General features: G+C 40.1%; 1 protein-coding gene across 1 annotated transcript in view; it reads left to right on the top strand.

The window, feature by feature from the left end:
• LOC145659213 (homeodomain-interacting protein kinase 2-like) overlaps nucleotides 1-27,555 on the top strand; it is a 92,708-nt gene that overhangs the window by 42,311 nt on the left and 22,842 nt on the right. Inside the window, exons 2-9 of the mRNA XM_081720358.1 lie at nucleotides 14,059-14,410; nucleotides 14,977-15,344; nucleotides 15,898-16,021; nucleotides 16,311-16,412; nucleotides 16,529-16,603; nucleotides 16,905-17,086; nucleotides 17,316-17,395; nucleotides 19,976-20,080. Of these exons, the coding sequence (XP_081576484.1) occupies nucleotides 14,059-14,410; nucleotides 14,977-15,344; nucleotides 15,898-16,021; nucleotides 16,311-16,412; nucleotides 16,529-16,603; nucleotides 16,905-17,086; nucleotides 17,316-17,395; nucleotides 19,976-20,080 (1,388 nt within the window). The remainder of the gene's footprint in view (nucleotides 1-14,058; nucleotides 14,411-14,976; nucleotides 15,345-15,897; nucleotides 16,022-16,310; nucleotides 16,413-16,528; nucleotides 16,604-16,904; nucleotides 17,087-17,315; nucleotides 17,396-19,975; nucleotides 20,081-27,555) is intronic.

The raw sequence follows: 27,555 nt of genomic DNA, 5'->3' as shown, positions 1-27,555 counted from the left end.
AACATGAAATGTACAAGCTAGTTTTGTACATTTTTTTTCTTTTTTAACCATTGTATTTGACGTATGGGTTCTCATAAAATCTTTGGCATATGGCTATATCTGGAAAAAACAACAACAACAAAACTCACCGCAATAATCTGGCATGCTGACTACAGTACACTCCCTTGCACTTTCGATAAGCGCCATCACACAGAGTCCGCAATGTGTAATGTTTCAGTAAAAAATAATCTTGCATTCGATAATCTATTCTTATGACGCATCATTCCAGGTTATTGACACATTGTGATGTTGGAAGTCACAGCACGTTCTCGTTCTTAGCTCATCAACAAAGGCAGCTTGGTCACGAGCACCTGCTTTCCATGCTATGGGATGCTCGCGCTCAATTTTCCATGTCCTGTATCGAATATTTAGGCCTATACGATTAAACTGTCCGTGGTTACTGTGCTTTTAACGTACAAAAAAAGCTACACAAATAATAAAATAATCTTTACATAATAATGTAACCTTAGGCTTATCGCCAAGATGTAACCTGTGAGGCTAAGTGACAACGTCTCCCGTCCCCTACCTAAACTACGTCTACACTGACTATGAGAATAGTAGTATAGTATAGTAGTTCAAGAGTATAGTAGTGATATGTGATAACAATTTGATTTGTTTATTTTAAAGACTTTCTAAAGTTGCATGTATATAACCAAACAGGCAATTTACATGAGTTTGCCATCCCAATACTTTAAATTTTTACAGTAAATATATTCAACATTATATTATGGGTACAAGGAAAAGTGATATGTAGTGAACCAAATAGATATTTAACAGGCTTTTGCCATCCTATTACTCCAAATTCCTACAGTAAAAATGACTGAAAGTCATTCATGAGTACAAGAGAAACTGTATTTCAAGAGTTTAATGAAGTGATTTGATAACAATTTGATTTGTGCATTTCACTCAGCTTCATGTAGTGATATATAGTGAACTGAATAGACATTTCACAGGATATTGCCATCCTATTACTCTAAATTCCTACTGTAAAAATGACTGAAAGTCATACCACAGGTACATAAGATAGTGTATATCAAGAATTTAGTGGAGTGATCTGATAACAATTTGATTTGATTTATTTATAGAGCTTCAATTATTACATATATGGAACTGAATAGACATTCGACAGAATTTTGCTACTCCATTATTCCAAATTCCTGCAGTAAAAATGACTGAAAGTCATATCATGGGTACAGGAGGAAGTTTATTTCAAGTACGTAGTGGAGTGATTTTATAACAATTTGAATTGTGTATTTTATAGATCTTCGAGTAGTGATATATGTTGAACTGAACAGATGTTTAAGAGGATTTTGCCATCCTATTACTCAAGCTTCCTACAGTAAAACACTTGAAAGTCATACCATGGGTACATGAGAAAGTGGATTTCATGAATATTGTGGAGGGATCTGATAACAATTTGACTAGTTTGTTTTCTAGAGTTTCAAAAACTGATTATATAGTGGAACGAATACATGTTTATGAGGATTTTGCCATCCTTTTACTCCAAATTAAAGTAAAAACATTGGAACGTAATAGTATGGATACACAAGAAAGTGTATTTCAAGAATATATTGGAAGGATTTGATAACAATATGAATTGTGTATTTTATAGTGCTTCAACTATTGCATATATGGAACAGAATAGGCATGAACAGGATTTTGCCATCCTATTATTCCAAATTCCTACAGTAAAAATGAGTTATACCATGAGTACATGAGAAAGTGTTTTTCATGAATATAGTGGAGTGTTCTGATAACAATTTGGTTTGTTTATTTCATAGAGCTTCAAATATTGCATTGATGGAACCATATAGACATTTAGGAGGAATTTGCCATACTTGCCATACGTCCTTCGCCATATGCATTCTTGCATTTTTCTCTTTGCTGTTTTCTGTTATAGTCATAAATTCTACATATATTTATTGAGAAAATCCTTTAAAGAGGCGCATGTCCATCATCACGTTTTATTTGTTTGGCTTTTTTTTTGGGTTTTACTATTGGAAACAAAATTACTTTTTTTGCATTTGATGTTGATATCATTATGGCAGGCTTTAGTGGAGGTACTGGTGTCTATATTAGATGATTAAATACACAGCACCAGCAGTTCTGAATCTTTGTGTTAAATAATCTATGCTGATTGTCACGATCAGTCCCTTCCATGTTCCGTGTTTTCCATGTCTTGTGTTTTGTTCCGTTCCACGGTTTCATTTTGTCCTCACACTGATTGCGTACACCTGTCCCTCGTTTCTAGTTCATGTATTTAAACCCTGCTGTGTGCCTTGGTCGTGGCTGCCTGTACACGGGCATCTCGTCGTTCCCGGAAGAAGCAGGCTCACGTTTATTTTGATAACGACGAGATCCCAGGTAAGCGTCTACCCGTCTTGACCAACGCTTGCAGGGGGGAGCGGCCTGCAGCGCAAGACGTGCAACCACGGAAAGAGGGAGTCCAGGAGGGTGGCCAATCTTGACATTATTACACTCAGGAATTAAAAAAAATATATTGTAGCATCCCATGAAATGTGATCTTTCACACATAATGAGAGAGGTTGGCAAAGAACTAAAACTCAATTAAATATATCAACTTCCCCTTAAGCCTCTCATATACTCCACATTTAGGAGCAAGCCTACTCCTACACAATAAGCAGTGCGGTATATGAAAAGAGTAGGCGTATCAAATAAACAGAGCAACATGGTTAAGGTCCAGCCAGATATGTAAATGTTTGCCAGAACATCCAGTGTGTGTCTGCCGTTCGGTCAAAACTGGATCAGTCCAGAGGCCGCCCCGTCAGATCTCTTTTGAACAAAACAGTGGTCGAAATGCTGTTGAGAACAGTTTTGCAGTTACAACAACAGAAAAAAGACTCAAATATATGCTGGATGGTTTATTCATTAAGGGAGAAAGCTGTCTCTCTTGTAGAGGATTTGCCACAGAGACCTGGGCATGTGGTATGGTCTCTGCACGGTGCCGTCATTACGCTCCAGACCCTCCACTAGAGGAGACAGAAACATCACAGTGGAAATAAAAACAATATAGTCCTGATGATTGGCATATGTGTAGTAGCTTGAGAGTGAAATGTGTGTGTGAGTGTGTGTGAAGGATTACTCCATATATCCCTTTATGTGCTCGACTGTTTCATTAACGGAAGCGAATCCAGGGAGAGAGAAGTCTGGAGGAACGTCCTGCCAGTCAAAGCTAGGCAGACATCTCCCTAGTTCTGGGTGGAGGGAGAGACAGAAAATAATATGACTAACAATTAAACCTGCTGACTTATCACTGCAGGTATAAGTACTTTCCTGGTGGTTTGGTTATGTTTTGGTACATAGCATAGTCAAACTGTTACAAAACAGAATGGACAAATTAACAGGTAGTTGTGTAATCCTGCTGTCTTTACCTGGTTTACTTGGCGTGTAGAAATATGGACAAAGCTCTTGATTGAGGATGTCTTGGACACTCTGTAGTGGAAATGCATGTGAAAATCTCATTAACATGCAGAATGCTATGTATGCACAAATGCTATGTATGCGTGAGTGGCTAAGCCAATGCATGAATTACATGTACAAAGAGTTGCATATTGCAAAGACTTTTGATACGACAAATTCTGTTCTGTCAAGAGTGAGGTGAGGGTTTATTTCTCAGAGATGAAGCTGGTTACATTGCTTATTTGCAGTGTGAGGTTTTACCAATGTGGTTTGGGCGAGGTCAAGTCTAGGGTCACAATACTGCTGCTGAAAGAAGTCTTTAGGCAGGGCATTTGGGGCATACGCCTCTGGGGGCAACTTCCAGAACTCTGAAGGGCATTTTTTAACACAGACCTGCAAACCAACGCACAAACACACAGAGTGAAGGAGATCTTATTTGAGTAGCTAAACACAGTGTTGCTTTTTATATTTCTATCTACACTATTTACACATTGTTCATTGCATGATAGAGCAAAAGGCTCCCAAACCAAGCAGCAAAAGGAGACCCAAGCCCCCAGACTTACAAACTGGCATTCACATACTACATGCTAAACTGTTTTGTAATAAATGAGTCTCATGTGCATATTTCTAAAAGGCTACTGACATACGTGTTTGGTTTCTGTACAATGTCAACAGGACATTTGTGTGGAAATCTCACTTGAGTGGTTGGACACTGGAGACCCTCTAGAATGGCGTCCATTTCTGTCGTTGCTCTGGCACACTTCAGAAGGTCAAAGTAGAGGACGTTTGGTTTGTCACTGAAACACGAGAGGATGCAGGAAACAAATGCAGCTTGACACATGAATATTAGCCAATTAAATAAACAATTTTTATTCAATTTTTTGAGTATGTGTATCAGGATTCAGTGCTGGAGAGTCACACCACTACCCAGCTAAGTGTTCTTTCTTCGAGGGTGAATTGGACTGGGGTAACCAATAAACTCTGCAGTGTTGTGACACTCCTAGACCTGAGTTTGGACCCCTTGGTTTAGAGACAATCATTAAACACAAGTGATTTGATTGGTTCCACTTGTTGCTGTGCAGTGCCAATCATGAAAATCTTAAAGCTAAAGTCTAACCCATCTTGTCTTGTTGATGTTTCATGTTTCCACATGATTTGCACCTGCACAGCTCCATTGTAACCCTAGTCCGACTCACTAAAGTCCATTCGAAAGAATACTGACGGTGTTCCTTACATACTGGGTGTGCTGTTTTGGTATTCCTGTGAAGATATAAATACTTATCCAGTATGTGAGGGACTTACACATTGACTCCAGCTCCACAAAACATCCCAGTGGAGTTCTGGGGCAACACGACATGACGAGAGTCTCCAAGCAGCCACGCTGTGTTAGAACCTCCGTTAGAAGGATATCTCACAAGCCATACATGGGTAAAAGACCTTCCGCTTGAGCCCACAATAATAATGATTTTTTTTCCCCCCATGAAAGTGTAGTTGGAAATGTTTCTTACCCAGGGAGCGAATAAGAATATAGGTGACAATGGCAGCCACAAAAATAATACAGCAGATAATGTCTGCACATCTCCTGAACAAAAACAAGAAATATTATTACACATTGCATGATTTAAATTATGTATTAAAGTTATTTAGCTAAGTGAAATAACTTTATAGTCTTAGTCTAGATCTATGGCCTTAGTATAGTTCTTGTATAGCGTTAATAACAGACATTCTGTGATCCATGATGTGTAGAGCTTTAAATGGTTTTTTAAAGTCAGCTGATGTGGAGGAGTAAATCGGAGAAGCACTGAGAGATTGCCGGACTCGCCTCTTGTTAACTGGTCGCCTGAAAATGGGCTCATACGGAGGAGGTTCCCCTGAGAAGATAGAATTGAAGAATATATATATTCTATAAATTCTAAGTATATACCATTACATTACAATGAATTTAAACCTTTGAAAAACATATATTCAGTCACGCGTGTCTGAACCTTTGACCGGTACGCTATATTTTGTCTAACACATTTTATATACAGTTGTCATGGAACGCTCCCCTTCACACTAGCCATGTGGTACGGCCCGCCGCGTGCAGTGGGAGTTCATAGTCTTGTTTGTAACCACGCCTGTGTAATTAACGCGCAACTGCACATGGTTTAGTCTTGTAACGTCTGTGTGTTTAAACCGCTGTGGGAGTGTGCATCTTAGTCGGTCAATGCCCATGTTCGTGTTCACATAGTTCGTTATCTGTATTCGTGTTTTATGTTCACTGTTTATGTTGCATATGAGCGCCGGTGTCTTTATCGTGTGTTAATACACGTCTGTCCGTCCTGCTCCTTGTCCAGCGACACTAGGGCCGTTACAACACTTTTCTTTTTTTTTTTTTTATGACACCTTCTGCACACATACGCTTTCGATCTGATACACAGTTACAGATCGTACACTATATAAATGTTTTTAATATAAGGTAGACCTACCAAGTACGTAAGAACATTTATTATTTTAACATGAAATGTACAAGCTAGTTTTGTACATTTTTTTTCTTTTTTAACCATTGTATTTGACGTATGGGTTCTCATAAAATCTTTGGCATATGGCTATATCTGGAAAAAACAACAACAACAAAACTCACCGCAATAATCTGGCATGCTGACTACAGTACACTCCCTTGCACTTTCGATAAGCGCCATCACACAGAGTCCGCAATGTGTAATGTTTCAGTAAAAAATAATCTTGCATTCGATAATCTATTCTTATGACGCATCATTCCAGGTTATTGACACATTGTGATGTTGGAAGTCACAGCACGTTCTCGTTCTTAGCTCATCAACAAAGGCAGCTTGGTCACGAGCACCTGCTTTCCATGCTATGGGATGCTCGCGCTCAATTTTCCATGTCCTGTATCGAATATTTAGGCCTATACGATTAAACTGTCCGTGGTTACTGTGCTTTTAACGTACAAAAAAAGCTACACAAATAATAAAATAATCTTTACATAATAATGTAACCTTAGGCTTATCGCCAAGATGTAACCTGTGAGGCTAAGTGACAACGTCTCCCGTCCCCTACCTAAACTACGTCTACACTGACTATGAGAATAGTAGTATAGTATAGTAGTTCAAGAGTATAGTAGTGATATGTGATAACAATTTGATTTGTTTATTTTAAAGACTTTCTAAAGTTGCATGTATATAACCAAACAGGCAATTTACATGAGTTTGCCATCCCAATACTTTAAATTTTTACAGTAAATATATTCAACATTATATTATGGGTACAAGGAAAAGTGATATGTAGTGAACCAAATAGATATTTAACAGGCTTTTGCCATCCTATTACTCCAAATTCCTACAGTAAAAATGACTGAAAGTCATTCATGAGTACAAGAGAAACTGTATTTCAAGAGTTTAATGAAGTGATTTGATAACAATTTGATTTGTGCATTTCACTCAGCTTCATGTAGTGATATATAGTGAACTGAATAGACATTTCACAGGATATTGCCATCCTATTACTCTAAATTCCTACTGTAAAAATGACTGAAAGTCATACCACAGGTACATAAGATAGTGTATATCAAGAATTTAGTGGAGTGATCTGATAACAATTTGATTTGATTTATTTATAGAGCTTCAATTATTACATATATGGAACTGAATAGACATTCGACAGAATTTTGCTACTCCATTATTCCAAATTCCTGCAGTAAAAATGACTGAAAGTCATATCATGGGTACAGGAGGAAGTTTATTTCAAGTACGTAGTGGAGTGATTTTATAACAATTTGAATTGTGTATTTTATAGATCTTCGAGTAGTGATATATGTTGAACTGAACAGATGTTTAAGAGGATTTTGCCATCCTATTACTCAAGCTTCCTACAGTAAAACACTTGAAAGTCATACCATGGGTACATGAGAAAGTGGATTTCATGAATATTGTGGAGGGATCTGATAACAATTTGACTAGTTTGTTTTCTAGAGTTTCAAAAACTGATTATATAGTGGAACGAATACATGTTTATGAGGATTTTGCCATCCTTTTACTCCAAATTAAAGTAAAAACATTGGAACGTAATAGTATGGATACACAAGAAAGTGTATTTCAAGAATATATTGGAAGGATTTGATAACAATATGAATTGTGTATTTTATAGTGCTTCAACTATTGCATATATGGAACAGAATAGGCATGAACAGGATTTTGCCATCCTATTATTCCAAATTCCTACAGTAAAAATGAGTTATACCATGAGTACATGAGAAAGTGTTTTTCATGAATATAGTGGAGTGTTCTGATAACAATTTGGTTTGTTTATTTCATAGAGCTTCAAATATTGCATTGATGGAACCATATAGACATTTAGGAGGAATTTGCCATACTTGCCATACGTCCTTCGCCATATGCATTCTTGCATTTTTCTCTTTGCTGTTTTCTGTTATAGTCATAAATTCTACATATATTTATTGAGAAAATCCTTTAAAGAGGCGCATGTCCATCATCACGTTTTATTTGTTTGGCTTTTTTTTTTGGTTTTACTATTGGAAACAAAATTACTTTTTTTGCATTTGATGTTGATATCATTATGGCAGGCTTTAGTGGAGGTACTGGTGTCTATATTAGATGATTAAATACACAGCACCAGCAGTTCTGAATCTTTGTGTTAAATAATCTATGCTGATTGTCACGATCAGTCCCTTCCATGTTCCGTGTTTTCCATGTCTTGTGTTTTGTTCCGTTCCACGGTTTCATTTTGTCCTCACACTGATTGCGTACACCTGTCCCTCGTTTCTAGTTCATGTATTTAAACCCTGCTGTGTGCCTTGGTCGTGGCTGCCTGTACACGGGCATCTCGTCGTTCCCGGAAGAAGCAGGCTCACGTTTATTTTGATAACGACGAGATCCCAGGTAAGCGTCTACCCGTCTTGACCAACGCTTGCAGGGGGGAGCGGCCTGCAGCGCAAGACGTGCAACCACGGAAAGAGGGAGTCCAGGAGGGTGGCCAATCTTGACATTATTACACTCAGGAATTAAAAAAAATATATTGTAGCATCCCATGAAATGTGATCTTTCACACATAATGAGAGAGGTTGGCAAAGAACTAAAACTCAATTAAATATATCAACTTCCCCTTAAGCCTCTCATATACTCCACATTTAGGAGCAAGCCTACTCCTACACAATAAGCAGTGCGGTATATGAAAAGAGTAGGCGTATCAAATAAACAGAGCAACATGGTTAAGGTCCAGCCAGATATGTAAATGTTTGCCAGAACATCCAGTGTGTGTCTGCCGTTCGGTCAAAACTGGATCAGTCCAGAGGCCGCCCCGTCAGATCTCTTTTGAACAAAACAGTGGTCGAAATGCTGTTGAGAACAGTTTTGCAGTTACAACAACAGAAAAAAGACTCAAATATATGCTGGATGGTTTATTCATTAAGGGAGAAAGCTGTCTCTCTTGTAGAGGATTTGCCACAGAGACCTGGGCATGTGGTATGGTCTCTGCACGGTGCCGTCATTACGCTCCAGACCCTCCACTAGAGGAGACAGAAACATCACAGTGGAAATAAAAACAATATAGTCCTGATGATTGGCATATGTGTAGTAGCTTGAGAGTGAAATGTGTGTGTGAGTGTGTGTGAAGGATTACTCCATATATCCCTTTATGTGCTCGACTGTTTCATTAACGGAAGCGAATCCAGGGAGAGAGAAGTCTGGAGGAACGTCCTGCCAGTCAAAGCTAGGCAGACATCTCCCTAGTTCTGGGTGGAGGGAGAGACAGAAAATAATATGACTAACAATTAAACCTGCTGACTTATCACTGCAGGTATAAGTACTTTCCTGGTGGTTTGGTTATGTTTTGGTACATAGCATAGTCAAACTGTTACAAAACAGAATGGACAAATTAACAGGTAGTTGTGTAATCCTGCTGTCTTTACCTGGTTTACTTGGCGTGTAGAAATATGGACAAAGCTCTTGATTGAGGATGTCTTGGACACTCTGTAGTGGAAATGCATGTGAAAATCTCATTAACATGCAGAATGCTATGTATGCACAAATGCTATGTATGCGTGAGTGGCTAAGCCAATGCATGAATTACATGTACAAAGAGTTGCATATTGCAAAGACTTTTGATACGACAAATTCTGTTCTGTCAAGAGTGAGGTGAGGGTTTATTTCTCAGAGATGAAGCTGGTTACATTGCTTATTTGCAGTGTGAGGTTTTACCAATGTGGTTTGGGCGAGGTCAAGTCTAGGGTCACAATACTGCTGCTGAAAGAAGTCTTTAGGCAGGGCATTTGGGGCATACGCCTCTGGGGGCAACTTCCAGAACTCTGAAGGGCATTTTTTAACACAGACCTGCAAACCAACGCACAAACACACAGAGTGAAGGAGATCTTATTTGAGTAGCTAAACACAGTGTTGCTTTTTATATTTCTATCTACACTATTTACACATTGTTCATTGCATGATAGAGCAAAAGGCTCCCAAACCAAGCAGCAAAAGGAGACCCAAGCCCCCAGACTTACAAACTGGCATTCACATACTACATGCTAAACTGTTTTGTAATAAATGAGTCTCATGTGCATATTTCTAAAAGGCTACTGACATACGTGTTTGGTTTCTGTACAATGTCAACAGGACATTTGTGTGGAAATCTCACTTGAGTGGTTGGACACTGGAGACCCTCTAGAATGGCGTCCATTTCTGTCGTTGCTCTGGCACACTTCAGAAGGTCAAAGTAGAGGACGTTTGGTTTGTCACTGAAACACGAGAGGATGCAGGAAACAAATGCAGCTTGACACATGAATATTAGCCAATTAAATAAACAATTTTTATTCAATTTTTTGAGTATGTGTATCAGGATTCAGTGCTGGAGAGTCACACCACTACCCAGCTAAGTGTTCTTTCTTCGAGGGTGAATTGGACTGGGGTAACCAATAAACTCTGCAGTGTTGTGACACTCCTAGACCTGAGTTTGGACCCCTTGGTTTAGAGACAATCATTAAACACAAGTGATTTGATTGGTTCCACTTGTTGCTGTGCAGTGCCAATCATGAAAATCTTAAAGCTAAAGTCTAACCCATCTTGTCTTGTTGATGTTTCATGTTTCCACATGATTTGCACCTGCACAGCTCCATTGTAACCCTAGTCCGACTCACTAAAGTCCATTCGAAAGAATACTGACGGTGTTCCTTACATACTGGGTGTGCTGTTTTGGTATTCCTGTGAAGATATAAATACTTATCCAGTATGTGAGGGACTTACACATTGACTCCAGCTCCACAAAACATCCCAGTGGAGTTCTGGGGCAACACGACATGACGAGAGTCTCCAAGCAGCCACGCTGTGTTAGAACCTCCGTTAGAAGGATATCTCACAAGCCATACATGGGTAAAAGACCTTCCGCTTGAGCCCACAATAATAATGATTTTTTTTTCCCCCATGAAAGTGTAGTTGGAAATGTTTCTTACCCAGGGAGCGAATAAGAATATAGGTGACAATGGCAGCCACAAAAATAATACAGCAGATAATGTCTGCACATCTCCTGAACAAAAACAAGAAATATTATTACACATTGCATGATTTAAATTATGTATTAAAGTTATTTAGCTAAGTGAAATAACTTTATAGTCTTAGTCTAGATCTATGACCTTAGTATAGTTCTTGTATAGCGTTAATAACAGACATTCTGTGATCCATGATGTGTAGAGCTTTAAATGGTTTTTTAAAGTCGGCTGATGTGGAGGAGTAAATCGGAGGTATGGTCTCTGCACGGTGCCGTCGTTACGCTCCAGATCCTCCACTAGAGGAGACAGAAACATCATAGTGGAAATAAAACCAATATAGTCCTCATGATTGGCATATGTGTAGTAGCTTGAGAGTGAAATGTGAGCTAATAATGTTTTTTATAATTCTATTCTCCCTGAAGTAAAGGGACGAGACCATACAAGCTTTCGACTGTGTGTGCCCAATGTCATTATGAACTGCTGGAATGAAGAGAGAGAGAGTGTGTGTGTGTGTGTGTGTGTGTGTGTGTGTGTGTGTGTGTGTGTGTGTGTGTGTGCAGCTTACAGAAGCAGAGGAAAAGGGTGTCCACACACATGCTGTACACACTAAAGAAGCCCTGCGCGATGAAATAAGCTCCCACAATCACCGTCTAAAAAAACAGCAGTAGTAGATATACATGCTGGGCCTTCAGTATTATGAGAGGAACTGCTGTCCAGAATAAATGTGTAAATCATGGTTATTTACAAACAAAGTGACTTTACAATCACTGTCAATAAGCATTTTGGAATCTAAAAAAGAAAGAACCATTTCTTCAGTGTACTGAATATGCTGATGTTTTGTTCTCACACAGACGCAAGTGTCAGCACTTGAGCTTTTCTGAGGTTACAATACGTACAATAACGGGCAACCAGTAATAATGCAGCAGCTGAAGCTGGAAATTGTCATATGGCAGCCTGATTCTCCCAGAGAAGAAGAAGAAAGCCAGCAGACCTTACAGGGAATGTAGAAAAACCCTCAGAGTTACCTATTAAAGTGTGTTGCCATGTGCCATCATGGTCAGAATGTGATGAAGTGTAGTATGGGTAATATACACATGACTTCACTCTATATTTCTCACCTACAAATCCGACCACTAGCACCTTGCAGGAAAACAGCAGCGTGTCTGTAACACAGTCCAACACCACCACCCTGTGGACAGAGGGACATGGTCAAGGACAACGTGCTAAATATGAGCTAGAACAACCAGACACAAAAATGACTGATCAAAACAGCTAATGTCAACAAATATGTATACAAATTAAAGTCATATTCATATGAATATGTAATGATAAATTCCAACATTTAATATTTTTGCCTTAAAAAATGGAAATGGAAGTAATTTGTTCCACAACAGTAACATTACATCATTTATATACACACAAACCCAGATTGTGTTTTAGACTAAAATGTAATTCATGATAAGTAGAATCTTTACATTGCAACTCTCTTCTTTACCTTTAAACACATTGAAACAGCGTTTCAAAGCATTGTAATCGCGCTAAACACTGTTTCAGGGCAAGAGATTGTGTTTTAGACTAAAATGTAATGCATTATAAATGGAATATTTATATTGCTACTCTGTTCTTTACCTTTTAAACACATTGAAACAGCATTGTAATCGCCCAACAACACTGTTTCAGGGTAAGAGATTTTGTTTTAGACTAAAATGTAATGCATTATAAATGGTATCTTTACATTGCTACTCTGTTCTTTACCTTTTAAACACATTGAAACAGCATTGTAATCGCCCTAAACACTGTTTCAAGGCAAGAGTTTGTGTTTTAGACTAAAATGTAATGCATTATAAATGGAATCTTTACATTGCTACTCTGTTCTTTACCTTTTAAACACATTGAAACAGCATTGTAATCGCCCTAAACACTGTTTCAAGGCAAGAGTTTGTGTTTTAGACTAAAATGTAATGCATTATAAATGGAATCTTTACATTGCTACTCTGTTCTTTACCTTTTAAACACATTGAAACAGCATTGTAATCGCCCTAAACACTGTTTCAAGGCAAGAGTTTGTGTTTTAGACTAAAATGTAATGCATTATAAATGGAATCTTTACATTGCTACTCTGTTCTTTACCTTTTAAACATATTGAAACAGCATTGTAATCGCCCTAAACACTGTTTCAGGGCAAGAGATTGTGTTAAAGACTAAAATGTAATGCATTATAAATGGTATCTTTACATTGCTACTCTGTTCTTTACCTTTTAAATACATTGAAACATTTTTCATCAGCTTACACTAATGGTCTTTGTAATGATGAGCATTAATGATTAGAGGGGGTATCTCCCTCAATTATAGAGTGGATGAACTCTTGTTATGCAATTGATTAATTGACAGAGGTGCTGCAAGTTCAGGAGCCTCTCAGTTGGAAAGGTGTAGGAAATACTGCAGTCAGCAAGGTATCAGCAAGCACTTAGAGTGCCAGAGAGTCTAAGAATAGAAGCTGTTTTTTTCTTGGCCTTCTGTTTTTCAGTGTGGCAGCATCGCTGAAAGGTCAAGATGTTGTTTTAGCACACAGAACCACCTTTGAGTAACGCAAGACAAAGAACTTGTCTTTTCTGAGAAGCGTGTAAAGAGAAAGCAATCACTTGCTAAAGCCTGCCCAAAAAACAATGGCATCGATCAGGGCTCTGCTCTGCTTCAGACAGAAATATTCAAAATTAAAACTAAAACAGCAGTAGATGTTTTAAAAAAAATCAAAGCTCTGTGATTTAGCTAATTTAGCTAATTGATGGTTATTATGGCACATCACATTCAGCCTCAAAGAACAAACAATCTCTCTCGTTCATTTGGTTAGTAGTCCTGTTTTCATCTTTCCATAATGGTATATTCTCTTGCCCTTCAGATTCCTTCAGTGAGATCTCCCACTCCAAGAAGGTTAAATTTGAGAATCCTGCGCGGGGCGGGAGCCCTGGCCCTCGAATTCGGGCGGGGACACCCTGGCCCTCGGATCCGGGGTTCAATTCAATCGATGGCTTACCTGCCATGGTCTTTTCCCCCTCTGGAGCCTCGGACGAGGCTTCGTCGTCGTCTTCCTCCTCTTCCAGCTGGCAGGGCGGAGACGAGGCATTGACCTCGCGGCGTGCTGACGGCTATCAGAAGCGGGGCAGCCTCAAGAGGAAGAGAGAGGAGGCACACAGCAGCAACAGTGTACAGATCCTGGAGGAGCTCTCCTCCCCTGGGTTGTCCAAGCGTGTGGCCAGGGGCAGCGATTGCGAGTACCAACTGGTGCAGAACGAGATCCTCCGCTCCGTCTCCAACAGCTACGAGGTTTTGGAGTCCCTGGGCCGTGGAACCTTTGGCCAGGTCGCCAAGTGCTGGAAGCGGGGCACCAGTGAAGTAGTCGCAATCAAGATCCTGAAAAGTCATCCGTCCTATGCTCGACAGGGCCAGAACGAGGTGGGAAAGTTGTGCCTGCTTTAAATGAGCTATTGATATGGCCTAGAATCAGCTGTAGCCCTGATTCTGTTATTGTTTGTTTCAGTTTTTACAACATATGTTCTGTTGGTGTCAGATGTGCTAACGCACACTGTGGAATTTGTATACAGCCAGGGTAGCACAGAAATACTTGTTTGGCACACTAGTTCTAATTTTCACTAGTTCAGTAGGAACTAGTTCGGATAACACACGGACAGCTTGAAGCTTACTCTAAAAAGAAGATTTAGCTTCAGTTGTGTAAGCCATACCTGTTTGGATGTGCATTAAAAATGTTATTGTTATGAAAGAGCATTAATCTGCATTGTTTGAGTACCAAAAGCAAGTTCATGGGTTCATTTCCAAGGGACCACTTCCATAATTGCATCTCCCAAATCCTGTAGAAGTAAATGGTTGAAGGGAAGTACACAAAGTGCTTGATGCTATTGAAAATAAGTAGGCTATTTGTCAGCAGTATCAAACTTTGAAGCTGTGACCACGTAGCTTCGGCTTAACGCGTATTCCGTCTTCCCTCCTTTGCTCCTCCTCAGGTGAGCATCCTGAGCCGGCTGAGCAGGGAGAACGCCGACGAGTTCAACTTCGTGCGCGCGTACGACTGCTTCCAGCACAAGAAGCACATATGCCTGGTGTTCGAGATGCTGGGGCAGAGCCTCTACGACTTCCTCAAGCGCAGCAAGTTCAGCCCACTGCTGCTGAAATGCATCCGGCCCGTGCTGCAGCAGGTCGCCAAAGCGCTCATGAAACTGAAGAGCCTGGGCTTGATCCACACCGACCTCAAGCCCGACAACATCATGCTGGTGGACCCCGTCAGGCAGCCGTACCGCGTCAAGGTCATCGACTTCGGCTCAGCTAGCCACTTCTCCAAGGCCCCCAGCTACCTGCAGTCCAGATACTACCGGTGAGGGACACGTGCTGAGGCGTGTTAGAAATAAGTGTGCACTTGTTGCACTCGAGTGTGCTTTAGAGTAGAGCTGCATGTTGTGGACAGTTGTAATAACCCTGCTACACATTAAAAGCCTATGATGAGCATTACAGTTAACTGGAGCACGATTGATTTATAAGTGGTTTATTTTTATTGGGTCATGTGAGTGCTGTTATTTAGCAAAAACACCTAATGAACCGTCTTCGGTGTCTGAGATTAGTTAGGATGCGCTGAACTGCAGGCTTTGGTAATATCAGTATTTAGCGAGTCTGTACAAAACCGCTATTACATTGTAGCTACACTGTTAATTAACAGTGTAATATACTGAGTAACGGGTGTTTAACTGCATTGGTACTCTGTATTTACTTAATGCAAAACAGAACATTATTGTAGTGTTGGTGCATTGTAGTGTTGGTTCCATGTTACACTAGAATAGTGGGTGTGTAATGTCTAGGAACACAAACACCCCCCCACGGAATTATCAGCCGAGGCTGATTTCATGATGGCGATCTCTGTGTTTTTGGTCCAGATCGCCTGAGATCATCCTGGGTCTCCCATTCTGTGAGGCCATCGATATGTGGTCCCTGGGCTGTGTCATTGCTGAGCTGTTCCTGGGCTGGCCCCTGTATCCCGGAGCCTCCGAATATGATCAGGTAAGCACATGGTCCTTTGAGCTGTGCCTTAACGCCCGTACAGCATCAGTGGTGCAGACCTGTAGTGGTTTTGTGGCTGTAGTGATATGTGTGTGTGTGTGTGTGTGTGTGTGTGTGTGTGTGTTTGTGTGTGTGTAGTTTGACCTTTTAGCTGCTTTGTCGGCCCGCTCATTTTTAGGATTAATATAAATGAGTTTCTATGGCCTGTTTTTTTAGACATGCACTTTGAAAATGAAAGGATTAACTCAAAATAAAGTCATAATCCTTTTGCCGTATGGTGTCTCTGCAGATCCGTTACATCTCCGAGACGCAGGGCCTACCAGCAGAGTGCATGTTGAGCGCAGCGACCAAGACGCACTATTTCTACTGCTACCCCCTGTGGAGACTCAAGGTTTGCCTGTCTTCAAATGCTAAATGCCATGTGTTTTTTATAAGGGACGCAACTTAATGACTTCATGTAACTTAATGGTGGAGCTGAATGGTTTGTTTTTTCTTTCCTTTCTCCAGACACCTTCGGAGCGTGGCATCAAGTCCAAAGAGACTCGGAAGTACATTTTAAACTGCCTTGACGACATGATGCAGGTTATTTGGGCTTTTGTGCGCGTAACTATACGCATTTCTTTTAGTGTTGCGATGTGAAATTGAAGAACGTGACAAAGGGCTCCCGCAGCTCACATTATAGAGCAGGTAGAACAAGGTGCTAGCTGAAAGGTCGAGCGTTTCTGCTGTCATAATGAGTAGCGCATGTAAGTCGCTCTGGAGAACGACATCTGCGAAGGGCAGAGCAGTGCGTAGAAATTTGCTGCAGAACTTCGTTCGTATTGGGTGCATTGCCGCCCTCTGCTGGTGAATAATATGACTCACCCATGGGTCTCTCTCGCAGGTCAATATGACCAGTCTGAAAGGCACCGACGTCTTGGCGGAGAAGGCCGACCGGCGGGAGTTCATCGACCTACTAAAGAAGATGCTCACGCTAGACGCTCACAAAAGGATCACGCCAGTGAAGACCCTGAACCACCCGTTTCTGACCATGACCCACCTCCTCCACTTCCCTCAGAGTGCACAGTGAGTTGCTCCAGGCCTTCCAATCTACATGTCAGTGTTTCAAAAACATTTTAAGGAACACCGTGTTAATTTAGAAATCCAAATAGCATCAGAGTTTCTCTGCTAGTACTGTAACCCCCCCCCCCCCACCTGTGTGTGTGTGTGTGTGTGTGTGTGTGTGTGTGTGTGTGTGTGTGTGTGTGTGTGTGTGTGTGTGTGTGTGTGTGTGTGTGTGTGTCTCTCGCTGCAGTGTGAAATCTTGCTTGCAGAACATGGAGATCTGCAAGCGGCAGTGCACAGGCTTCGACAGCAGCAAGACCCTGTTTGATGGTAAATCTGATGCCCACTTTGGTGCTTCTTTTAAATGTTACATTAGGGTTGGCTTTTTGTTTGTTTGTTATTCTTCAAGTAGATTTAAAACATCACCAAACTGGCCTCCGATTCCACCTATAAAAGAAGACAAAAATGGTTTCAAATGCAAGTGTTCTACCAAATCATGTTACTGCTCAAATGTGATCCACAAATGGTGAATCAGGTTGTTGCCTAGTATTCGAGTAGCCGATAAAGAGGCCCCTCTACCGTAGTTCAAAACGAAATTCCGTTGAATCCAAACTTCATTGTGTAATTGTTGATCATTGTAGCTGAGGTTTTTGTGTCTCTCGTTCTATAAGACCAACACTATGCTTTCTTCTATGGTTCTTGTATGTGTATTTGTGGAAAATTCAATTCTACTTGTGTTTTTGCAGTACACAGTACTTAAGCAGACCGAGAACTCTTCTTGGTTTTTCAAGGGTTGCGACTTGTGCAATATTCAGCACATTTAAATAAATGTTTCTTTCTTTTCCTAGACGTTTTCCAAACACTTGATTCTTTATGACATTATGAAAATTTCTTTCTTTCCTCGAGTACAAACTCGAGTCCATCATTCATTGGCTGATATGTTACTATCATACATGTATACATGCAGACTCAAGCAAGGAGTTTGTAATGGTGGTACAACTGTGTTCAGGTCATTTGATACTTTTTATTGATAAAGATGTTCTTTTCCAGACTCAGTAGGGTTTTGTTGTTTTGTTTTGTTTTTTGTACCTCTATGAACATTATTGAATAATATGCCTTATAAGGGAATCTCTAATTAAGAGAATCATGTGTTTACATTTGGAATAAATTACATTCTGATAATACCCTAGCACCTGAGTCATACACGTTTTCTTTAATGAAAGGGGTTCAAACCTCTCCTGTACACCAAAGCATCCCAAGCCAAGTCTTGGAGGATTTGTCTGTCAGTCATTAAAATATCAGTTCACAGAAAGATGGATGAAACATGTTTTACTTTGATGAACTTTTTACCTTGGAGTACTTTGTTTAGTGTGAGAAGCTGTAAATGTGTCCAGTCCTTAAAGCATTATTCTGATTTTTCTTGTCCCCTCCATCATTTTCATGCTCTCCTTGTAAGGGCTGTGAAGATGCTCAGCAGAAAATGAGCTGCTCAGCTGCAGAAGAGCACTTCAACCTACATTTCAAGCCAATTCAAATTTGAACTCCTACACTGTCTTCTCACATCCATTTCTTTTTGAATGTCAGTTAGGACATCAAGATGAATTAAGCACACTAAGCCCAATACTAAGAGACTGGTAGAGTGGATGAGCCACAGAGCAGGACACAGCACTATTTTTGCTTCAGCCAGTGCTAACTTGATGCAGTCTTGCTGCTTGGGGATTTTGCAGGCTTTGACTTCTTGGGTGTGTGATGAGGATTTTGCTTAAATTAAACTCCTCATAAACACGTATGACCAACCTGTGCCTATGCTCTACCAGGACCTCATCGCGTACTTCTCTTTCAGTAACTCGGAGCCTGTGTTTTTTTGTTTTGCTATTTCTGACATGATTGGGCAACATTTTCCTTTTAATGTATATGTGGAATCCACAAAAAATATACCCACTTAAGTGTGCTTCAGCATAAATAAGCAGACACTGCAGTTTGGATTATTTCTAGGGAAACAGGAAAATATAGTATCTTTAATTCGCTGCATAACAGTTTACATTAATTATTAATCATTCGTATGTGTTGACAGTTGCAATAAACAGATTAAGAAAACATGCCGTGAAAATGCTGCCGTGTCCGTATTATAACAGAAATAATGCAGCTTCACTGAGCAGATCATCCATAAAACTTGCTCTATATGGATTTTATGAATAGTATGTTAATTTTGTTTAAAAAGACGATGAGGCCTAATGGGAAAGGCTAAAGTGTCAAGTCGGACTTGAATTCAACGACTCAGGTAACATTGGGCTCTCTAGCTAGGTTAGCTAGCAGACAAGCTGTCTATTTGAGATGGTTAACTTAGCTAGTTCACACATTACTTATGCACATCTCTTGCGGTAACAGACTCTAATTTTCATGGCGATGGAGCACGTTAGTTAACTAGCAGATTAACTGCCAACTATTTACTGTAGCTGCGATTAACGTTATTATCTAGCATTGGCTCGCTAACCGTCGGATTGCTCTAAAAGAGCTGTGACAGCTGCGTGTCAGTCCTCGGTCGCTGAACTGTCTTCATGTCTAAGCACGGATACCAGTCGATAATGGGATCATTTGGGGGAGAATGAAGTGTGAACTAGCTAGGATAATTAGCTACTATGGCTAGGTACCTGTCTGCCAACGATGTGGCAAATTTAAAATACTGCAGTTCTTTCGTATAAAGGGAAGCTTAAAATTGTGACATGTGACCTTTTATCTTGGCTGCTGGCTAGCTATTGTAATTAAGTTGAATTTCAGCTTGGACACCTTTATAGTAATTGATGGTTATTATGACACATCACATTCAGCCTCAAAGAACAATCTCTCTCATTCGTTTGGTTAGTGGTCAGTTTTCATCTTTCTCTAAAGGTATATTCTCTTCCCCTTCAGTTTCTTCCAGTGGGATCTCCCTCTCCAAGAAGGTCAAATTTGAGAATCACGCGTCTGGCGGGAGCCCTGGCCCTCGGGTTCGGGCGGGGTCGCCCTGGCCCTCGGGTTCAGGGTTCAACTTGTTCTATGGTTCACCTGGCCTGGGCTTTTCCACCTCTGTAGGCTGTGACTTGGGTAATATTCAACACATTTTTAAAAATGTTTGACAGTTGCAATCAACAGATTAAGAACACATTTTGCAGGTTAATTACTATAGTGGTAGTGTTTTTTAAAATCTACTTCTATTTTAGCTTTAATTTTGAATAAAGCCCATAACTAGATCTGCATGGCTTGCGGCTATTGTAATCAAGTTGAAATTGAGCAGAGCTAAATTATTTAAATAAAGCACTTTCAGGGTGATGTGGAGGCAAAACAACATGGAAGATTGTGATTTACATCCGCTTGATTTTCTTGAGCCTTCTTTCTGCAAGATTAAGGGTGGGAAAATCAACAGAGAGTAAGTTATGAAGTTAACTAGCTGGCGTTAGATAAATCACAGAATTGTGGTTGTGTTTTTTAAAATCTACTTCTGTTTTAGTTTTAATTTTGAATAAAGCCCATAACTAGATCTGCATGGCTTGCGGCTATTGTAATCAAGTTGAATTTCAGCTTGGACACCAATATAGTAATTGAAGGTTATGATGGCACATCCCATTCAGCCTCGAAAAACAAACAGTCTCATTTGTTTGATTCGTGTTCCTTTTTTCATCTTTCCCTAAAGGTATGGCATCGCAGCTCCAGGCATCCTCTTCCGCTTAAGTTACCTCTAGTGGGCTCGTCTGCTTCAATAGGGTCAAATTCGAGCGTCATGCGTCTGGCGGGAGCCCTGGCCCTCGGGTTTGGGCGGGGACGCCCTGGCCCTCGGATTCGGGGTTTAACTTGTCCTGTGGTTCACCTGGCCTGGTCTTTTCCACCTCTGTAGGCTGTGAGTGGGTAATATTCAACACATTTTTAAAAAATGTTTGACAGTTGCAATCAACAGATTAAGAACACATTTTGCAGGTTAATTACTATAGCTAGCTACCTATCCACTAACGATGTGGCAAATATAAAATATTGCAGATTTTCCATATAAAGGGCAGGTTAAAATTTGTGACCTTGTATTTTATCTTGTCTACTGGCTAGCTAATAACACGTGCACTTGGACTTTCCACTTTTAGATGCTACACCTGCCTGTTATTATTACCTTACTGCCAAGTCATGAAGAATCCATAGAGTAGTAAATTGATATTCTGTGGGAATCTTCTCATACCTGTCGATACAGCACAGCTAGATTATTTAAATAAAGCGCTGTCAGGGTGATGTGGAGGCAAAACAACATGGATGATTGTGATTTACATCCGCTTGATTTTCTTGAGCCTTCTTTCTGCAAGATTAAGGGTGGGAAAATGAACAGAGAGTAAGTTATGAAGTTAACTAGCTGGCGTTAGATAAATCACAGAATTGTGGTTGTGTTTTTTAAAATCTACTTCTGTTTTAGTTTTAATTTTGAATAAAGCCCATAACTAGATCTGCATGGCTTGCGGCTATTGTAATCAAGTTGAATTTCAGCTTGTACACCAATATAGTAATTGAAGGTTATTATGGCACATCCTATTGAGCCTCGAAGAACAAACAGTCTCATTTATTTGATTCGTGTTCCTTTTTTCATATTTCCCTAAAGGTATGGCATCGCAGCTCCAGGCATCCTCTTCCGCTTTCAATTAACTCTAGTTAATTGCTTCAAGAAGATCAAATTCGAGCGTCATGCGTCTGGCGGGGACGCCCTGGCCCTTGGATTCGGGCTCCAATTCAACCTATGGCTCACCTGGCCTGGTCTTTTCCACCTCTGGAGGCTCTGAGATGTGCAATATTCAATACATTTAAATAAATGTTTCATTCACATTATGGAAATTTCTTATTTCCTGTAGTATCTTCAACGGTTCAGTTTTGCCAGCATGCTCTATGTACCTCTTTGAACATAATTGAATAATATGCCTTGCAAGGGACTGTTTTAATTAAAAGAATTAAGATAATCATGTGTCATACACGTTTTCTTTAATAAACGGTTGGTGGTGCTGTGCCAGTTTCACTAATTACTTAAATCACTCAGGCAAGGTTGAAGCTGCTGTAAATGATTTTGAAGTTATCAACTTCTGCTGTACCACTGAAGGAGTCCACCCCCTCCCTTTAGAGCATCTGTTTTTTTAATGGATATAAATCTGGAAAATTACAGACTTGACAGATTAAAAAGCTAACAACAAAAAAAATAATCAGAGATGACTTTTATAAGCCGTCACCTTAAAAAGGCACATTTAAAGAGTGGATCCAGTGCTCCAGCTTGCATGGAGTAGGCTGGAACATGTTCCTAATTAGGAACCACAACATGGCTGCTCAGGAAATCTGAATGCCAGACAGACAAAAACAAGGGCTTCAAACCTTTCCTGTAACACCAAAGCAACGCAAGCCAAGTCTTAGAGGATTTGTCTGTCAGTCATCAGCTATGGCTGTGTCACCTGACTGAGAAACACCTGGGTTACCTCTGACCCATGGGGTGGTAAATGGTCTACCAAAAACGACCTCAAATAGTGACAATTTGGTGGTGGCACTGGGCATCATTCTGATCTCACACAACACTGCTGGCAGTAGATTGAGGTAATAAAAGCAATATGGGCATCCGGTGATATGGAAGAGGATCGCCTTTTAAATAAAATGCAAGTAGCTCAGGTTGAACATAATGGTACCAAGAACCGGTTGGTGTAAGTATTGAATATTAATATGCATACATTGAATAATGTATGGTTTGGAGAACAATAGTGGAACCTGAACAAGTATTATTAAAAAATTAAATTGTGTATTGAGTGTTTTAAAGTGTGTATTGAGTTAACAGTCTTGAACTTAGGAAGACCTAGGAAGGACAAGATCTATCCATTTCTTTCCTGTTTTCCATCATGGCCTTTGTTTCAATGTATAATTCATTTTGTCAACAATGCCAGATGACTGAGGATGGTAAGGGATGTGAAACTTCCAGTCAATAGTTAGGTAGGTGCATAGTTTCTGAGTTACCATAGAAATGAAACAGGGTCCCTGATCTGAATCTATTACCCGAGGCGCACCGTACCTCGGTATTATCTCCTTGGCTAGGATTTTAACCACAGCGCGGGCATCTTCCTTAGAACAAGGAAACGCCTCAGTCCACTTGGAAAACCTGTCTAGAATCACTAGCAAATACTTCAACTGACCACAAGGTGGCAGGTGCGTTTTGTCTAGCTGTAGATACTGAGAGGGATCTGCTCTAGTAGAAAGTGCCATTATTGTTGGTGATTTCAATATTCACTTTGATAGTGCCCAACACCCTCTGAACTTGGCCTTTAGTTCTATATTAGAATCAATTGGTTTCAATGTACAAAGAGAACCCACACACTCTGGTGGACATACTTACCCTGCTCTCATATTGACTGACTAAATTAGTACTTATTGTAGGGTATTGTTTATTACAATGATGTTGATTAACAAACTCTATCACTTATTGTTTATTGCACTTATCATTGTTTAAAATAGACCTTATGTGTTTTGTACTTCTAGGTATCAGCATTGATCCCAGTATTCTAGTTCACTGGTATGTTGGACTCTAACCTACTGTACTGTACTAGGATATATTCTATGAGTAAATGACAAAGCACTTTTGTAAGTCGCTCTGGATAACAGCGTACTGCTAAATGCTGTAAATGTAAATGTAAACATACGCTTGACTTAGTACTGCCATACGGTGTAGACATGGAGAAGGTAGTTATACTACCCCAGTCAGGTGCCATCTCAGGCCATTCCCTAATTTCATTTAAACTATGCATGAGCCACACTATCGTAACCTCGCCTCGCTATCATACCAGACACACGATCACATCGTCCACTGCACCTGGATTTATTGGGAATCTCCCAGACTAATAATTTGCGCCTAGGATTCCCTCAAACCCAACGGAACTTGATCAAATTACTGAATGCTTAGAATCAGTATTCTGCTGTGCACCTAATGATGTTGCTCCATTTAAGAATAAAAAAATTAGCTACAAAAATGTAGTACCTTGGTATAATGATCTCATTCGCAATTTAAAACAAAACACTCAAAGAATAGAACATAAATGGCACCGCACTAAGCTCGTAGTCTTCCAGCTTGCATGGAAGGAGAGCCTACTCACCTATAGAAAAACACTTATTACTGCTCGAACAGCTTATCTCTTGAGCCCAATAGAAAATAACAAAAATAATCCTAGATTTCTTTTTAGTATCTGTACAGTCAGGTATTTTATTAACTACTTCCCATCTTGGGGGTCCATGGGTTTTGAGAGTTATGATAAACTGGGATGTTATGATGCTGTCACTTCACCTCTCTTTTGTCACTCGAGTGTGTTGACTGAGAGCGGCGGAGTGCTGATGTTCCAGGGTGCCCTCGTGCCTGTGTTTCCTTCTGGCTCTTTCCTTTTAGCTGTGCTGCCATAGCTAGATCTGCCAGGGCCCATCTTTGCACATTATAGTTCCATAATTTACACACCCTTGTACCTGGACATGCCTAATAATCTAGTCTCTCTTTCTGCCGAGGTACACCTACTCCTGATGTCATGATGTTACTGAGCCTCAACCCGTCTCAGCTGCCATGGCTCTTCCCACCACCCCCTGATGTGCCCTGCTGTAGGCCACCACAGCTCCACCCTAGCCAACTGCTTCTCCCTTGCCCTTAATGGATGCTCTCTTGTGGGATGGGCTTTGGACACATGCAAACCATCGCGTCAAGACTAGGGCCTCTAGCAAATTGGACTGGACATTAACTGCTTATTTTTTCATTTTTTATTTATTTCTCTCTTAAAATTGATATTATTGTGGTGAGCGTTGCCAGGCAAAGGAGGATGGGCTTCCCCTTTGGGTCTTGGTTGCTCTCAAGGTTTCTTCCTCATGCTCTAGGGAGTTCTTCCTCGCCACTGTCGCCCTTGACTTGCTCACTGGGGGCTTGGACTTGGACATTTGTAAAACTGCTTTGTGACAACATCTGCAGTAAAAAGCGATATATAAATACATAAGGATAGTGATATTAAATGCAACCGCAGAAAAATGAACCAATAACATCATTCTTGCACAAAGAATTGTCCATCCCACTACCAATGTTACAATGTATTCACCAAATCTACTTTTACATATTGTTATTTGCATTCGGCACTATTAGATACAAACCATACATTAATCAATATGTTCCAACACATTCCAAGAGAAGGCTTCTCTTGACCTTATCCTAAAGAAGATTGTTTTTCTATATGGTCTTGAGCCTGGTGGAGAGGTCATATATCTTACCCTGAGGTCCACCAAAGCCTACCTAGGATCCTTTGCTTAAGCCTGCAGATGCCTCTGCCCTGCACGCAAATCAATCTGAAAGGACACAGAATCTTTATACTCCCTTATGTTTTATGTTATTAATATGTCTAATGCATTGTTCGGTCTCTTTTGCCTGTAAACACTCCTTATTACCTCAAGGGCATGCCACTGTGTGAGTCCTCAGCCCGCCCGAACCAACACCACTGCTGCGACCACCTCCGTCGTCGGGCCACGGCCGTCGATCTTCTTTTCTGATTCATCAAGAAGTCTTTTGTAGGGCTGAAAGAAGATCGATATGTATTACATGTTTTAAAATTCAAATTCTTATATGTTGTGTCTTGTTTTGTACATTGTTGTATGTCAGTAGATAATGTTGTTTTTAGTTTATAGATTTGTAAAAAAATAAAAATAAAAATCTCAATACTATCTTAATAGGTTTCCAACAGTCCCATGGTAGGCAGTAGTTCACCTGGGTGCTGGGAATATTGACATGCCTATCGATATCTTGTTGCTATTTTTTTTTTGCCTTGGCTCCTGCCACAGTTCCAGCAGTCTGTGATGTCATCCTACGATAGGTCAGGAAGCGGCTCCGTTCTTCACCACCGGCCCGCAGCCTACTCGCTCGGCCGGAGGAAAGTCAACTGGTACCCTTACCTGTGAGAGGAAGAGGAACAGCGACAGACAGGAGGGATTCCTGCATTGAACATCAGATGGATTATTGAAGTTGATTATTGTAGTAAAAAAAAATATCTGAAACTTTAAAAGGGCTGGCAATTAATATGATTCATGTTTCAACAGAAATATAAAACACAATTTAGGACTTGCAGATGCTTTATTTTCGTTAAAACTATTTGTAGATTATGTTGTGAACTATGCCCTAATTTGTTGTTTGTTGTTTGGGACCAGTCTGTGATGATCTGTAACCAACACAGCAGCATAACCAAATTTGAACTTCTGCTGTATTGCAAAGCAATATCAAATGTAAAAATATGATAATTATGGCCACATTACATCTCTATCACTTATTGTTTATTGCACTTATCATTGTTTAAGATAGACCTTATGTGTTTTGTACTTCTAGGTATCAGCATTGATCCCTGTATTCTACAGTATTCTAGTTCACTGGTATGTTGGACTCTAACCTACTGTACTGTACTAGGATATATTCTATGAGTAAAGGACAAAGCACTTTTGTAAGACGCTCTGGATAAGAGCATCTGCTAAATGCTGTAAATGTAAATGTAAATGTAATCAAAAACCAGCCATTTTTGCACATTTTCAGCAAATTGATGTTTCAGGCTTTATTGATGATTTGAGCGTTGCCTTGTAAAGAACGATAACATCCTCGTGAAACGTGACGAGATGGGGGAAACATCTTCACTACCTATCATAAGACAAAAAAGTTATTGATTTTTAAAAAATGGATATAACTGTGATATTCTGTCTAACAACTAAATTGTCATATGTGTTTCTAGCAATATGTTCTTACCTGTAGTTGCAGCAGCAGCTACAGTGTTAGGGTGCTCCTTGCTTTTCTTTTTGAGTTTCTAACAAAAACAAAACAATGATTTAGTAGAAAAATATCAGAGCATAAGTAAATTTATAACTAAAAGTACAGATACAAACCAGTAATAATGCAACAGAATATAATTTAGAACAAATTATGTCATTTATGCAAAGTGATATATACACATTCAGTGTGAAATGAAATTCAAATATGCACTACTTTAAAAATTAATAATGTAACAAAATCTAAATAAGAAATAAGTCAAATGTTTTACCTTTAAGTTCTTTGAGACCTTACTGAAGGGGAATAGGAAATGCAATCTCCCCTTCTGGGCTTTCATGGTTTTGCTCTGATTGTCCAGAGCAGGCTCAGTACATGGTGACCTAGCAGACATCTCAGACTGTAGTGATGGAGAGCTATGTATATCGATGCTGAACAGGGAAGACCAGTCATTGTGTACACTGGGGGACTCTTGAGCCTTCTTCACAGAGGGTGGGACAACCAACTCCATAACTTGGCTTGCCATGACGTCGGAGGAGGTGTTCATACTATCTGTGCATAGCTCTGATGATGCCTGTGATGATTTCAAGTCATCCTGCTCTAGGTAGATTGGCATGACCATACCACAGAGCTCACAAGATGAGACCCCTTCAAGGTCAGGATTTATTAAATGACGGGACAAAAAATGTGTCCT

The sequence above is a fragment of the Electrophorus electricus genome, chromosome 9, assembly GCF_041902795.1.
Source record: "Electrophorus electricus isolate QZ-2024a chromosome 9, ASM4190279v1, whole genome shotgun sequence".
NCBI lineage: Eukaryota > Metazoa > Chordata > Actinopteri > Gymnotiformes > Gymnotidae > Electrophorus > Electrophorus electricus.
This window is presented reverse-complemented; position numbering and strand designations above follow the sequence as displayed.